This window comes from Tribolium madens, unplaced genomic scaffold (assembly GCF_015345945.1).
Source record: "Tribolium madens isolate multiple individuals breed KSU strain unplaced genomic scaffold, Tmad_KSU_1.1 Scaffold_11;HRSCAF=98;Tcas5.2_LG3b, whole genome shotgun sequence".
Lineage (NCBI taxonomy): Eukaryota > Metazoa > Arthropoda > Insecta > Coleoptera > Tenebrionidae > Tribolium > Tribolium madens.
In genome coordinates this window covers 8,084,947-8,101,839 of record NW_025400975.1, presented here as the reverse complement: position 1 = coordinate 8,101,839, position 16,893 = coordinate 8,084,947, and the positions used below count along the sequence as shown (strand labels likewise).

The 16,893-nt window shown below is 27.8% G+C and overlaps 1 protein-coding gene across 1 annotated transcript in view; it reads right to left on the bottom strand.

Moving 5' to 3' along the window:
• LOC123005118 (low-density lipoprotein receptor-related protein 2) overlaps positions 1-16,893 on the bottom strand; it is a 110,032-nt gene that overhangs the window by 62,857 nt on the left and 30,282 nt on the right. Inside the window, exons 2-3 of the mRNA XM_044398740.1 lie at positions 9,224-9,355; positions 5,325-5,456 (exon numbers count right to left, since the gene is read on the bottom strand). Coding sequence (XP_044254675.1) covers positions 5,325-5,456; positions 9,224-9,355 — 264 coding nt within the window. The remainder of the gene's footprint in view (positions 1-5,324; positions 5,457-9,223; positions 9,356-16,893) is intronic.

The following is a 16,893-nucleotide window of genomic DNA, read 5'->3' as shown; positions in this document are numbered from 1 at the left end:
AATTAAAAATTTGAAAAATTGGTCCATAATTCAAAGTAATAAATACATTTCAAAAAATTGAACAAAAACAACAATCAATCAAAATATACATACAGGGTGCGCCAGAACTCAGGCCCCAGAGAAAATTTTCAAGTAAGGCAAGATACCAGGAACACGGAAAAAATTTTGAAAATTGTTTTTTGACATTTAACATTTTTTTATGTTTATTTAATGATACTGATGATCTTGTATATGTTTTTTTTACAATTATTTAGTAAAATTTTGCTAATAAATTTCCTGTTTTAATAGCTTATAGCAAAAAAATTTGGAAAATTACTCATAACTTCGAAACTTTTTTTAACATTTTTCCCGGGATCTTACCTTATATGGCATTTTTCTCTGGGGCGCGAGTTCTGGCGCACCCTGTATTTTCGAAGAGTTACTTTATGTAATTTCATTTGATTTTTATTTCAAAGTTCTTGTTTGAATTTGAAAGAAAAAAAAGATTTAACCGCGTTTTACAACTCCACAAATTTATGTAAATTTGCAAATGGACTAGATGGTGTTAGAACACAGTGACGAATATTAGTGTCATTTGTAAATTTAGTTCAGGAAGGTGGTAGCAGTTCGTGGAAGTTATGGTTCTAAATGAATCAGACATGAATGTCTAGTGTGCGTTATAACCAAAATGGATTAAAGTTCGGTGAAATTAACATTTAGAGTAATTGAGCAATTAGTAAGTCTGGCCTGTTTTTAAACACCACTAATTTATTGGAAATATTTTCAAATCGGTTTACAACTGGCCAATTAATATTTGCGCTAAATTTAGAAATAATTGGCATACCTGAAATTTATTATTTTTTGCTGATTAAATATGTTTGCAACATAGGAATGCAATGCAGAAATCCAATCTATGCAGTTTTTCACTTTTACAACAAGTTAGCACTAATAACAAATTTCTCCCCCAAATAACGCATTTTCAATCAAGATTAGACCTGCAAGCAATTACTTTTAGCTCAACCTGTAGACGAGTACTCAAATATGAAGTGCAAACAAAATCCGAACTCAATTACAGTGCAAAACTTTACCCTACTTTCGAATGCTGATATCAGAGTTTATTTTGCATGCAATCGATACGTCTTTTATTGTGACACCTTGTATAATAAAAATGCAATAAACTGTTAAAATACATATTTAAAAAATTAAAAAACACTGATTCCCTGCCTCAGAAATCGTGATTTGTGATAGAAAACACCTACAATGAAAACGAGTCATCCCGAATATTTTAGAAATTAAAAAGACTTTGCAAAAACGCCGAAACAGGTCAATTTTATTTCCGAGGGGGACATTTTTTAACGAAATTTTTAATGCACCTCCAGTAACCCCCTAACCCCCACGCACTCCAACTTTAAAAATTTAAATGACATTACCTTTCTTGTGGTACATCAATCATCTATTTTAACAAACTTTTCAAAAAAAAATTCTAAAAAATTCATGAGATACAGAGTGTTCTAATAAAAACAAACCAGAAAGAATTTTCAAAAAAAAAACGAAACAGGTTAATTTTGTTTAAAAAAAACAATTTTTGACACAATTTTAAAAGCACCTCCTGGTTTGGCGTTTTTACAAAGTCTTTTTAGTTTCTGAGATATATTGCGTGTTTTAGCAAAATTTCCATTGATCAATGAAGTCTTAAATGCAGAAAAAATACACACAAATTACTAAATCATCACCTTTTAAAAGCCTACATTCGATAACAGTTAAAAATAAAAATAAAATATAAATACGTAATAGCTAATCTAAAAAGATAATTTCTAGCTCCAAACTTCCACTTATTTCTGAAACTTCAATATTTAAATTTTCAACTTTAGAAAAGCAAAATGTTAATTTTTCTCAAATTCTTTTTTAGAAGATACAAACACTGAAACTTTTAGTCGATTTTTTCCAGCAGTGAATATGAATTTAAAGTAAAAAACTTCTAATTTGGTTACACATACGAAACATTTAAATATAAAAAGTAAACAGTACCTAATATAAAGTCGAATATTTACCATCTGCTGTCAATAAAACCGGCTTTAGATTTATTGAATCTCACATCGTCACTAATTTAAGACAGCCTCAAGGAGTTGCCGAACTTTTGAGCCCACAAGCAATAAACCAAGGTTGCAGTAAATTATTAATTAGCATCACATCCACAACAAACCTGAATGAAGAATATATTTTTTTTATTAAAAATTATACAACAATAAAAGTTTCATTGATAATTTAAGCATTCTTTAAGTGTAGGCAATAATTTAGTTAAAATTTAGAAATATTATTTTATAATGTTAAATATTAATAAATTCTGGAACTATTTAGTGCGATGAAACTGCAAAAATTGGAAGTTTATAGAACTATTTTCAGGTATGAGAGCAACTCATAAAAAGTCAACAAACGAAAACAATTGTTTGTTATTGAGCAATTTAGCAAATAATTTGCAAAAAATAAGAAAAATCAAGCACACCACAATGTTCTTTTTTTTTTCAAAAGAAAGCAACGTTTTTTGGCGGAATTGTACAGGGTGCTGCATTTTGGAATCTCCCAAACTAAGAGGTTTAGCCAAAAACGAGTGATACATTCTGAGGCCCATTTTTTGAGAAAATAATATTGTTTAAAACCGTATCCCGCTATCGTCTTTTGTTTTCGACTTATAGACAAAAATTGACATTTTAGCGAAATCTAAAAAATATCATATCTTCGTTATTATAGAAATAAAGGCACTTTTTTACGTAGAATTTAATAATGTAGTTAACTTTTTTTTCAGTTGTTTGTTTAGCCGTAATAAAATAAACTTGTATTTTTTTAAATAGGAATCATAAATGGTTATGTCAATTTTAAAAAGCTGTTTTTTTCTTATTTAAAATATATATATTTGTAACAAATTATTATAATACATTTTTAGCAAAAAAATATCTTTGATTTTTGTTCGCAGTTGGCCATGAAAAAATGTTGTATCTTCAACTAAAAGGATTTAAACTATATTATTCAACCAGAGTGTGACTAATGAAAGAGTTTTCTAAGTACTAAGTAATGAAAAAAAATGCAAAATAAATCGTAAATCAACTTATTGGCGACTAATAACATTTCTTTGTTTTTAAACAAGCTAACATTACCATTGCATCTTCTAGTGATACAGAGTGTTGTAAAAAAAAAGCCGTTTTAATTCTTCAATAAAATATATTTGATATGACACAAAAATGACGATATGACTATTCAAATACCCAAATTCCGTCTATGTGGAACTTTATCCTACCTCCATTAGATCATCAAAAAAAGTTTTTTCTAATTGTGTTGACTGTTGACACATTTGTTTTTCCTATTTTTGGATTTTTTAAAAAGATATAATAATTTTGTTCTGAGGCGCTCGCATATTTGTTCAATACTTCTAACGTATCGTATTTTTTAAATTTATCTATTTTTTCATCTATTTTACAGTTCACAAAACTCTTATTGATTATTGTTTACACATTTGGAGTGAAATAGTTTTTCCTTGGCCAACTATTATCAAACAAAATATGTATTTCACTTTTTAAATATAGTTATAAAAAAAATATTCTGTTACAAATATATATTTTTTAGATCAGAAAAACATAATCTTTTCAAAATTGCCATAGCCGCCTATGATTTCCATTTAAAAAAAATACAAGTTTATCTGATTACGACTAAACCAATAACTGAAAAAAATTGTTAACTACATTATTAAATTCCTCGTAAAAAAGTGCCTGTGTAATGTCTTTATTTCAAATCCGTATCTTCTATAATAACAAAGATATGATTTTTTTTAGATTTCGCCAAAATGTCAACTTTTTAACCAATTCCTGGAAGATTTCTTTCCGGATTCCCCTCGTATTGTGAATGCATTATTTAGTTAAAAACGATTATTTTATTAAAGCGGAACCGGATTATTAAACTTGAGGTAATTAAACATTCGCCAAGTTTCACAGCGGGAAAATTCCATAGTTGACTAATTCAGACTCGTTCTGTTCTGCTTCTCAGTTTCGGATTAAGATCTGAGGTCGCAGAAAATACTATTAAATAAAAGTGGCGATAATGTACTAACTTAGAATTAACAAACGTAATAGTAATAATTTGAAAACTTTGTGGTCTGTTATTCTCAGCGAGTACAGAATGATAAATGATCAGTATTTAATCAATTTTTGCACAGTAAAAATAATAAACGCTTATTAACTTTAACCAAAATTAGTAAAACAACATAAAATTTAAAGAATTTGCAGTCTTGGTTACATATGAATGTATGGTCCCTGCGCAAGAATGGTATTTATTATTGGTACTTATTTTTATATTACTGAATAATAATTTTTATTGGAGGGTGGTATATGTATTAGCAAGGACCCCTGCGCAAGAATGATTTTAGCAACGGCTGGAAACTGTGCACAAATGGTAATCAGTCTTTGCACTGTTGTGCTCCTGATACCACAATTTTGTTTTTAAACGCTTTGCGATATTCCGATTTTGCTCGGAAACATTTTGTTTGTAAATGTGTGAATATTATTAAAGTAAAATTTTGCTAGACATTTATTCATTGTCTTTACTTTGCATTTCTTATTTTTACTGCGCATTTATTATTTTACTGTGCATTTATTATTTTTACTGTGCATTTATTATTTTCCTGTGAATTTATTATTTTTACTGTACATTTTTAATAATTTTTACTGTGCATTTATTATTTTTACTAAACATTTATTATTTTTACTGTGCATTTATTATTCTTATTGTGCATTTATTACTTTTACTGTGCATTTATTATTATACTGTGCATTTATGATTTTTACTATGCATTTAATATTTTTACTGTGCATTTATTATTTTTACTGGGCATTTATCATTTTACTGAGCATTTATTATTTTTATTGATTAAAAATACTTGTGGTTTAAATAATATGCTGTGCATTTAATTTGTTCCCCTTTAAAAAAAACTGCGGTCAATTTATGTTTCACGAAGGAACGGAAGCTGGAAACACAAAGGAGTGCAACCGAAACGTTATTGATTCACTGTGTATGTCGAACAGGTGGCAGCTGATTTATGATTACTATGGGGCGATTCAGCATTTAATCTCTGCGTTTAACACTGACATTTTTTTATTGCTACAAGCAAAATTTATTGTTTTAACATACAAAGTTTAAAGCAGGTTATTGTAGGTGTTGGTAATTTACGCGTTTTTTTAGAAATTCATGAAAAAAATAATTTCAGCTCGTTGAGGGGACAATGAGGTAATTCTCAAAGCGTAACCGGCTTAGAGTATAATACGGGACACAATGAAAATGAAAAATTCTGAAATACTTACTACATTCCGTCTCGTCTGATCCATCTATACAGTCCACAGTCATATCACAGCGATAATGTGGTGGAATACAATACGTTTTATTCCATATATATTGTCTACATGTAAGTTGACCCGGTTCACAATCAGGAGGAGCTGCAACAAAATGTAATATTACAGGAAGGCTATCAAACTTATCCACATATTTACAGCTTGCTTAGAATAAAAACATTTTGCATATTTTATGAATTGTGATAAAATTTTACGGTTTTCTTTCGCTCTTTATATCTTATAATAAAAAATATCGTTGGCCTTTCACCCCACTTTGAAAATCCGCATATTTTGTAAAAAAATTACAACTTCATTCACTTCTCAAATTTGTAATTATAGTCTTAGACCCTGTAATTTTGTACGGGTGAGGCAACAAGAATAGGCTTTGTAATTCAACACAATAGAATATAACCTACAATTGTTAAAAATTTACTAATTGCAGTGATAGTGACTGTATTTCTTCTTTGATTATTTCATGTGTTGCAATAAACCATTGAATTAAAATATTTTAACCACATTTAGGACAAACATTTAAGGATTTATTGATGATCTAGCATTGAAATCATTACACTAATCGCATTTTTTCCCGAAAACTTGTAAACAAATGGCCTATAAAAGAAGCACAATAAATATAACTCAAAGCAGATCGACTTTTATGATTCTAAATAAATAATATTGTATATCAACAAGAACAAAAATTGATTTTTCTTTGCTACAATACTTGGATTTTTGTGTAATTTGAGAACTACAAGTCTCGAGTTTATTTTTATAACCGTGTTGTAAAAGAATTAGCAGAAATATAAACGGAATTTCCTTGCCACAGTAATGTTTGAGACAAACCAGTTTATGAATAAAATAAATTTCATCGGAAACAAAATGAATGTTGTTTGTTAGCGGCCGGAATTTTTTAAGAGAGACAAGGGAAAAACCCAAAACTCTCAAAATTTTATAATTTTGAATTTGGCAAACACTGATTACGTTTTCGTCTAGTTATTAATAATAAAACGTATTTTTCTTTAGTAACACTGATTTCTTGTTTTTTTTTTATTTTTTTTTTTGGAATTAGTTGTTAAAATTTTTGAAATTTGAAATTTCTTGGAATTATTTTGAATTATTATATTATGTTTACAATTACTGAAATTATATGTAATTACTGGAATTCTTTTTGGAATTATTAATTTCTCATTCTCCCTTTTTTTTCTCTCTCAATGTTGTCGTAGTGCTTGGGAATTGATATTACTTTTTTTATTACATTGATTACATTTTTTATTAATTCTCAAATTAATTTGAAATTACAGGAATTAATATAGAATTATAGGAATTAATCTGAAAACAGTGGAATTGCCATGGATTATTGAAATTATTTGAATTTCGGTGAAATTTACTGGATTTTTGGAGAATTTTTGAAATTACACAAAACGACGAAAAAAAGTCATGTTGTGACAACTTGAAAAATTATATATCATATCAAATGCACTAAAAAAAATTCCAAAAATCCACACACTGAACTAAATAATTTTTTTTCTAATTTAAATAAATTTGAAATACTTTAACTTTAAAAAATCAATACTCAGTAACTGTTTATAATGTATTTTGAATTTGGAAAACATTGATTACGTTTTCGCCGTTGATGTGGATTTTTCTAGTTATTAATCAAACGTATTTTTTTAGTAACACTAATTTCTTGTTTTTTTTTAACTTTTTTTCTTAATTCAATTCTAAAATTAATTGTACAAATTTTTGAAATTTAAGGGAAATTTCTTGGAATTTTTATATTATGTTTACAATTACTGAAATTATATGTAATTACTGGAATTCTTTTTGAAATTATTAGTTTCTTCTTCTCCTTTTAGTTTTTTCTTTCAATATTGTCGTGGAGGTTGGGAATTTTAATACTACATTTTTTTTATTACATTGATTACATTTTTTATTAATTCCCAAGCTCCACGACAAATTGAGAAAAAAAATTAGAGCTAATTTCTTTTCAAAATTATATTAAAGTTTTTAAAACTACCGAAATTAATTTGGAATTACAGGAATTAATTTGAAATTATAGGAATTAATCTGAAAACAGTGGAATTGCCATCGATTATTGAAATTATCTGAATTTCGATGAAATCTATTGGATTTTCGGAGGATTTTTGAAATCACACAAGGAGAAAAAAAAGAGTCATGTCGTGGCAACTTGACAAATTATATATCATTTTGTTCGTCTCAGTGAAACAAATCAAATGCAATAAAAAAAAATTAAAAAAGGCCACACACTTTTAACTAAATATTTTTTTTTTCGAATTCAAATGAATTTGAAATACTTTAACTTTAAAAAATCATTACTCAATAACTGTTTATAATGTATTTGGAATTTGGAAAACACTACTTACGTTTTCGCCGTTGAAGTGGATTTTTCTAGTTATTAATAATAAAACGTCATTTTTTAGTAACACTAATTTCTTTTTTATTTTTTTTTCTTAATTCAATTCTAGCATTAGTTGTACAAATTTTGAAATTTAATTAAAATTTCTTAGAATTATTATATTATGTTTACAATTACTGAAATTATATGTAATTACTGGAATTCTTTTTGGAATTGTTAGTTTCTTATTCTCCTTTTAGTTTTTTTCTTTCAATGTTGTCGTGGAGCTTGGGAATTAATACTACTTTTTTTATTACATTGATTACATTACATATTAATTCCCAAGCTCCACGACAAATTGAGAGAAAAAATTAGAGCTAATTCTTTTTCAAAATTATATTAAATTTTTTAAAACTATCGAAATTAATTTGGAATTATAGAAATTAATCTGAAAACAGTGGAATTGCCATGGATTATTGAAATTATTTGAATTTCGGTGAAATTTACTGGATTTTTGGGGAATTTTTGAAATTACACAAAACGACGAAAAAAAGTCATGTTGTGACAACTTGAAAAATTATATATCATATCAAATGCACTAAAACAAAATTCCAAAAATCCACACACTGAACTAAATAATTTTTTTTCTAATTTAAATGAATTTGAAATACTTTAACTTTAAAAAATCATTACTCAGTAACTGTTTATAATGTATTTTAATTTGGAAAACATTGATTACGTTTTCGCCGTTGATGTGGATTTTTCTAGTTATTAATCAAACGTATTTTTTTAGTAACTCTAATTTCTTGTTTTTTTTTTAACTTTTTTTCTTAATTCAATTCTAGAATTAATTGTACAAATTTTTGAAATTTAAGGGAAATTTCTTGGAATTTTTATATTAAGTTTACAATTACTGAAATTATATGTAAATTACTTTTTTTGGAATTCGTAGTTTCTTATTCTTCTTTTAGTTTTTTCTCTCAATGTTGTCGTGGAGCTTGGGATTTATAAGCACATTTTTTTTATTACATTGATTACATTTTTTATTAATTCCCAAGTTCCACGACAACATTGAGAGAAAAAATTAGAGCTAATTTCTTTACAAAATTATATTAAATTTCTTAGAATTATCGAAATTAATTTGGAATTATAGGAATTAATCTGAAGACGTGGAATTGCCATGGACTATTAAAATTATTTGAATTTCGGTGAAATTTCCTGCATTTTCGGGGGATTTTTTTGAAATTACTGAATTTTCGCTTGAATACACATTTTTTGAAGCTTGAAATTGTAATTATTTTTTGTAAAAATACGACAATTATTTTTTGTGAATTCAAATGGTCAAAAAATTCTCCTCGACTCTGAGAGAGGAAAAAAATTACGGCCGTTTCTCACAGTCTACAAAACCTAATATTATCAAAATGAGGAAAATGTTTTATATTTCATCACAAGAGCGTCATTATAAAACGTCGTTGTTGCATTATTAAAACTTTCGCCCCAGTTTGAAAAAAATACTTACAGCATGATTGAAACTCATCCTCCCCCTTTTCACAGTCTTTTTCATAATTGCATACCCATATTGCCGGAATGCATTTTCCTTCAGGACACCGGAACATGCCCAAAGGACAAACAACTCCCGAAGGATCTCCACCTGGAAATGAAATATTTTATTTTTGTGTTATTTATTCGTAATCATCCAGTTTTGTGATTGGTGACAGGTTAATCGAGTGAGTCATTGTGATAAGCCGCTGACATTTTCAAATCTCCCCTAGAGTCTCTGGATGTCGACAACACATCCCCATTTGCAGTTTAGTTCTAATTTCATGTTAACATCGCGAAATGTGGGCTTTGCATTTAGTAGACGTTGCTCGAGGGATTACTATTAGCATATGAAATCTATGCTAAATTTCGCCTTTAATAAAAGATCGCACTTGATATACTTCAAAATATGCAAAATGTATAACGTAAATTACGAACGATAAAAAGCGAAAAGGAAATTAACTAAAAAATTCAGTTCATATTAACTTAAAAAGATAAAATACCCCAGTTTGATGTTTTTTTTTTTTTTCTAAATTTCTGTCTATAAATTTTGGAAACCATGGGTGGTACTAACGTCATTTCCGCTTGAATATAATGTTTGACAGGCGGATACGAAACAAATTGTTTACCTACAGACCTTCCTCTTCACATATTTATCATGCAGGTGCTTTTTCCTTCTAAATTCGAGTTTAAAATACTAAGAAAAATTCACTTCACTGTTTGTTCTTCTAGAAACCAAACAATATTCAAGTTCAATTTCAAATTATTATTATTGTTGCAACTTAGAGCTAAATTATAAAAAAGAAAAATAATAAAAACCACAAAATAATTAATTAGATAAAACATTACTTGATTTTTTATTCCTTGATTATTATTTGTAAGATCTGAGTCGTTTTAGTCTTCCTGTGATGAGGAAAATTAATTTTCCAACAAAACTTGAACGGTTTCAGTTCCATTTTATATTTCCTACACAAAATATTCACATTTCCATATTTTTAAATTGTAAATTGTAAATTGTCTGATTTTGCACAATTTAGACAAAATAGGGAATCTCCGAAACCAAGAGGTTTAGCCAAAAACGAGTGATACATTCTGAGGCTCATTTTTCGAGAAAATAATATTGGTTAAAACCGTATACCGCTATCGTCTTTTGATTTCGACTTATAGACAAAAATTGACATTTTAGCGAAATCTAAAAAAATATCATATCTTCGTTATTATAGAAGATGCAGATTTGAAATAAAGGCACTTTTTTACGTAGAATTTAATAATGTGGTTAACAATTTTTTTCATTTGTTTGTGTAGTCGTAATAAAATAAACTTGTATTTTTTTTAAATGGGAACCATAGATGGCTATGTCATTTTTAAAAAGCTTGTTTTTTTCTTATCTAAAAAATACATATTTGTAACAAATTATTATAATACATTTTTAGCAAAAAATTATCTTTGATTTTTGTTCGCAGTTGGCCATGAAAAAATGTTGCATCTTCAACTAAAAGGATTTAAACTATATTATTCAACGTGTCACTAATGAAAGAGTTTTCTAAGTAATAAAAAATGAAAAAAATGCAAAATAAATCGTAAATCAACTTATTGGCCACTAATAACATTTTTTTGTTTATAAACAAGCTAACATTACCATTGCAACTTCTAGTGATATATAGAGTGTTGTAAAAAAAGCCGCTTTAATTCTTCAATAAAATATATTTTATATGACACAAAAATGACGATATGGCTATTCAAATACCCAAATTCCGTCTATGTGGAACTTTATCCTACCTCCATTAGACCACCAAAAAAAAATTTTTTCTAATTGTGTTGACTGTTGACACATTTGTTTTTCCTATTTTTGGATTTTTTAAAAATATGTAATAATTTTGTTCTGAGGCGCTTGCATATGTGTTCAATACTTCTAACGTATTGTATTTTTAAAATTTTTATAATTTTATCTATTTTTTCATCTATTTTACAGTTCACAAAACTCTTATTGATTATTATTTACACATTTGGAGTGAAATAGTTTTTCCATTGCCAACTATTATCAAACAAAATATGTATTTCATTTTTTAAGTATAATTATAAAAAAATATTCAGTTACAAATATATATTTTTTAGATCAGAAAAAAATAAGCTTTACAAAATTGCCATAGCCGCCTATGATTTCCATTTAAAAAAATACAAGTTTATATTATTACGACTAAACAAACAACTGAAAAAAATTGATAACTACATTATTAAATTCTACGTAAAAAAGTGCCTGGATAATGTCTTTATTTCAAATCCGTATCTTCTATAATAACGAAGATATGATTTTTTTAGATCTCGCCAAAATGTCAACTTTTGTTTGTAAGTCTGTAAATGTTGCGTTTTAAAACTGTAATCGTTAAAAAAAACTTTTTGTAAAAAACCGATCAAATTTTTAAACAGTTTTAGTGCGAACCAAAATTAATAATTTTTCGCCTGTAACGATAAAAAGATTTCCTTCTTCTCAGCCCAAAGTTCAAAGTCCGACAAAACCTTTAATTGATTAAAAGTGTAATAATTAATAACACGAATCTGGGCTAATTGAAGTTCTGTTGGGGTTTGCGGTTTTCCAGAGATCGTATTTAGAGCGGTTACCACATAAAAACTTTCAACTTGCTTGAACAATCACAGAGCAATTTTGATGTTATTTGATTATAATTTTACCACGTCGGAAAATTGTTGTTTTGAAAATGTTGGAAGTGAATAACAAAAACTATGAAAGGATAATAAAGTTGGTAGAACGCTAATTATTCAAATATTCCACGACGGGAATTAGTTTTCATCCATGGCTAAACACAAGCAACTTGAGTATTTTTCTCTTACAAATAAAGTTTCTTTTTTAATTTACTTTATGAATTTTCCCCCCTATCATGTTCCAAACTTTTCACACTTAAAAACTTTTAAAAAGTTTCCAAACACGATGCTTTTAAGTTCTATATTGTGAAATCAGTAAAATTCGTAATTATGTGAACATCAAGGGTCGCGATTGTTGTTCCTGATGATGACACTAAAGGTCACTTTAAAACAAATTAGGAAGAAATTACGGAAATACTGAGTATTGAAGGTAATCCACAAGGAATTCCTCACAGTTTTGAATATACAGGGTGTTCCGGCTAAACCCCACACTAGAAGTATTGGGTGTTCTAATAGTCATATGTATCTAAAATTTTGTTTATTGGTTCTGTTGAGTGAAAATATTTTCAAGATGGTGGCACTTCCTGTTACACCGGAGGTGGATATCGTTATTTTAAATAGAAAGCTATGTTTTTTATTGCGTTTTTGGATTAATCAAGTGATTTCGAGGGTGTTTTCATTGGCCTTCTCTATACCTAAGTTTAAACGTTTTCGAAATATTTAGACCATTTAAAATTTTTTTGGATTTGAATCTTGATATTCAAAAATCTATAACTCTACCATTTTTAATTATCTTGAAACCGTATTTGGGTATACGAGACAAAAGGGTTAGATCTTCCCTTTGGTGTATTCATAGTGGGAAAAATAATTAACAAACGGCCAAAATTTAAGGTTACATTTAGGAAACTTCAAATACCCTTAACTCAATTTTTCTAAAAGAAACACCCCAATTTTTTCTTCACTAAATAGAAGAGAATTTAGTTCTGCTTCGATCTGTATCTGTATTACAATTCCCTATACCTATGTTTGATAGTTTTCAAGTTATAGTACCTTTTTTTGATATTGTGAGAAATTCATTAGCTACTGTAGCATAGTTTGTCATAGAAATAAGAAAAAAATATAATATCAAAGTAATTCAAATCTAGATTAAATAAACTTAATTCGTATTTACGAAAAGAATGAAAAAAAACTTGGAGTTTTTTCAGTGAGACATGGCAAACTATGCGAAAACTACCATGGATAGTAATGAATTTCTTTCATTGTAAAAAAAAGTTAAAATAACTTGGAAATCATTAAATTTAGGTATAGGGAATGTTGATACAGATCGATGCAGAATTAAATTCTCTTTCATTTAGTTAAGAAAAAATTGGGGCCTTCCATTAGAAAAAATTCAGTTACAGGTATTTGAAGTTCCCCAAACGTAACCTTAAATTTTGGAGGTTTGTTAATTATTTTTCCAATTATAAATACACGAAAGAAAAGATCTAACCTTTCTTTTTCATATGCCATATTATTTCAAAATAATTAAAAATGGTAGAGTTATCGATTTTTGGAGAGAAAGATGCAAATTAAAAAAAAATCAAAAAAGTCTAAACATTTCAAAAACGGTTAAATTTAGTTTTTAGTATTTTCATTGAGCAGGATTTAAACGATTATGGCTATAGTTAAAATTTTAGATAAATATCACTGTTAGATAGGGTTTAGCCGGAACAGCCTGTATTACTAGGATTAGTTATTACCTTCCTTAGATTCAATAAATGTCAAATATGCATTTTCCTTGGATTCCTGTTTTAAATTGCGTGATTGTATTTTAAATTTTTGCTTGTAAACATGTGGGTGTGAAATTAATGGATAATGCGCTATGACAGGAATAATAATTTCCATTTGATTTTAATTACCCTCAACATAAAATCTTTCATAATTTACACGCTATATCCCTACTTGTGCTTCCATTTTTTAAAAAAGCTTGTTAAAAGAGTATCTAATGAGCGGATAGGGACAGGGCCGGACTGGCCACGAAGACTTAACATTTATACCAGTAAATTACTGTCTGTAAATTAAAGTTACTATCTCAAAGAAAAAAACATTTCTCAATTTTTTCTTTTTAATACCAACAGAAAAGCCAAAATTTAGTTCAAAGTTTAGGAAAGAAAGTTTAGAAAGAAATCTGGTGTGAACATCACACGACTTTCCTTATCCAACTTATTTGGAAAACATCCTTACGACAATAATTTATTGTTGGAAAACCTAAAATGTATCTTTTTTTAAAAGATTTTGTTTTGAATATCCCAAAAATAAACCCTAAATGTGAGTAATGTGAGTAATTAAAATTCGAAAAATTTCGAAAAAGAAAGCATGAAATCAAAGTGGATAAATTGCATTATTTTCGCAAATATTGCGACATTTAGAAAGTATATCACTAAAAGACACACTAATTTCGAGTGATTTCGCCAAAACAAAGCAAAAAATCGTAAAATTAAGTCTGAAATGCAGGATTTTGCATTTTTTTACTTATAGATCCACTAATTTTGATAGATTTCACCGAAACAAGACAAATTTTCAAAATTAGGTGTAAAATTTTTGGTTTCAATAATTGATTTCGCATGTTTTGTCGAAACACTAAAACATTGGGGCTAAAATGTTTGCCTATTTCGCACAATTTGGAGAACTTTAAATTAAAAACTTAATAATTGCAAATGATTTGGCCTAGACAGAAGAAAAAATCGCAAATTTAACCAGAAAATATGCGTGATTTTTGTTTATTTAGCTCAATTATAACATGAAATATAACATATTAATTAAATCGCAAAAAAAGTCTTATTTAGATCACTTAAGAGTGTCCTAGTGGATTGCTTAGTGAATTTCGAAAGATTTCAAAAAAAACAAAGCAGAAAATCAAAATAGGTCAAAAATGCATTATTTTCGTCTCTTCCTACGATTTATCGCGTTTTTTACATATAAATATGCTAGATTTAAGATATTTCGCCATAACAATGTAGAAAATTAAAATATTAAGGTTATTTTCTTTCAAATTTAAGTCTAAAATGTATTTTTTGACCTACTTCGTGCAAAAAAATTGCCAAATTAGCTCTTAAAGCGTAATTTTTGCTTATTTAGCTCAATTAAGAGTGTCCTTCAGAAACAATTAATTTACTTTTGCAATTTTGCAGAAAATCATGAAATGAAACCTAAAATGTGTTGTTTTCACATAGTTTACTCAATTTTAACTTTTTTAAACAAATTTTACATAACATCAAGTCTAAATTGAATTATTTTCGCGATATTCAAACTATTTTTCGCTTAAAAACACAATAACTTCGAGAGATTTCGCCAAAACAAGACAGAAATTCTCAAAATTAAACATAAAATGCCGTATTTTCAATCAATTCGCCCAATTTAGAGCGTTTTCCACTTTTTTACTTGTTTGAAAAAAAAATTACACCAAGAAACTTACAAAGATGAGCATTTTGTAGCAAAAAATTGCAAAATGAAACTCGATATTGGCGTATTTCAATCCAAATCTAGCATATTTTAGAAGTTGTCACATAGAAACTCAATAATTTCAGAAAATCTCGCCAACAAAATTTCAAAATTGGCTATAAATGGTATTATTTTAGCAAATTTTAAGTAAGTAAGTAGGATAAGGAAAATCGTGTTATGTTCACACCAGATTTTTAGTTCATTCATTCTAAAATTTCTTTAGAGCCAGTTGGGCCCTGGAAAAATTCTTCCATTTTACTTAATTAGCTCTTTTAAGCCTCGGATTTTTCTTTTAATTTCCAATAGTTTTCCAAGACAAATAGTCTTTAATGAATTACATTCACTATGTAAATATTGCCCTCATCGTTCCCACTGGGGAGTCGTTTGTTCTTAACGATAACAAAAACGTATCTGCAAGAAATAGAATAAATCTGTTGCTATAAATTTTCAGCAAGAAATATTGTGTAGCTGCAATTTGTGAGGGAAAGGTTATAGCTAAATGGTATTGAGAAAGAGTGATAGAAATATTCGGCTCAATTCCGCCTTTGATATCAACGTCGCTCGCTCCTTCTTCGAGTGTTTTATATTACTTTACGTTTTCCTATTTTTCCACCATCGTGGAAATCGTCTCATATTTTATTGCCCTGCATGAAAATTAAACTCGTTTCTCCCAATAATTCGTCTTTTACACATACAAAATATTTTATCAAGTTTCAAGAATAAGATACACATTTCAGTTATCTACAATTATACTTTACAGAAAGTTGGGACGTAAAACTTTTAATAAAGGAGTGTCATTGTGTCAGGAGTTGGCGGAGATTTTATTATATTAAATTCAATTTAACTTAAATAAAATACTAGGCAATCCCATTCGAATCACTTTGGTAAAATGGGCTTTATGGTAATCATAATATCATTGGGTTTTTATGAATAGGACACTATCTCAGCCACTTATCGTCAAAGTTAAATCGCTTGAATAAATAGGTCCCTAGCCACCGAAAAATTTACGGCCAAATGTTGAGTCGACAATTGGTTTTTCTCGGTAGATAAATGTATAAAATACGTGCTTCGCATTTTACTACGTTTTAAAAATATGAAATTATTATTGATTAATAAATAAAACGGTGGGATTTATTACGATCCAATATCGGACACGTTTTCTGGCATTTTAAAATAAAAAAAAACGTGCTGTGGCATATTTTGCAACCAAATAATTCTTTTTTGTTTTGAACAAAGGTTTAGTAAATATGTATGTATATACACGTTGTAAAAATTCCTTTGGAAACATAAAAACGCATTTATCAACTGTTTTTGTTTTATTGCTGGAAGTTTAAATAAAAGCTGAATATTTCGAGAGTAAGTCACAATTTGAATTCGTATGTAGCTTCAAAATAAATAATAATCTTTATTACATAATTATTATCACACTTTTTTAATTTTCTTATTTTTTATCAATACCTTGAACTATATTTATATGTTTCATTGGACAAAGTATTTGATTATTGTGTTTTA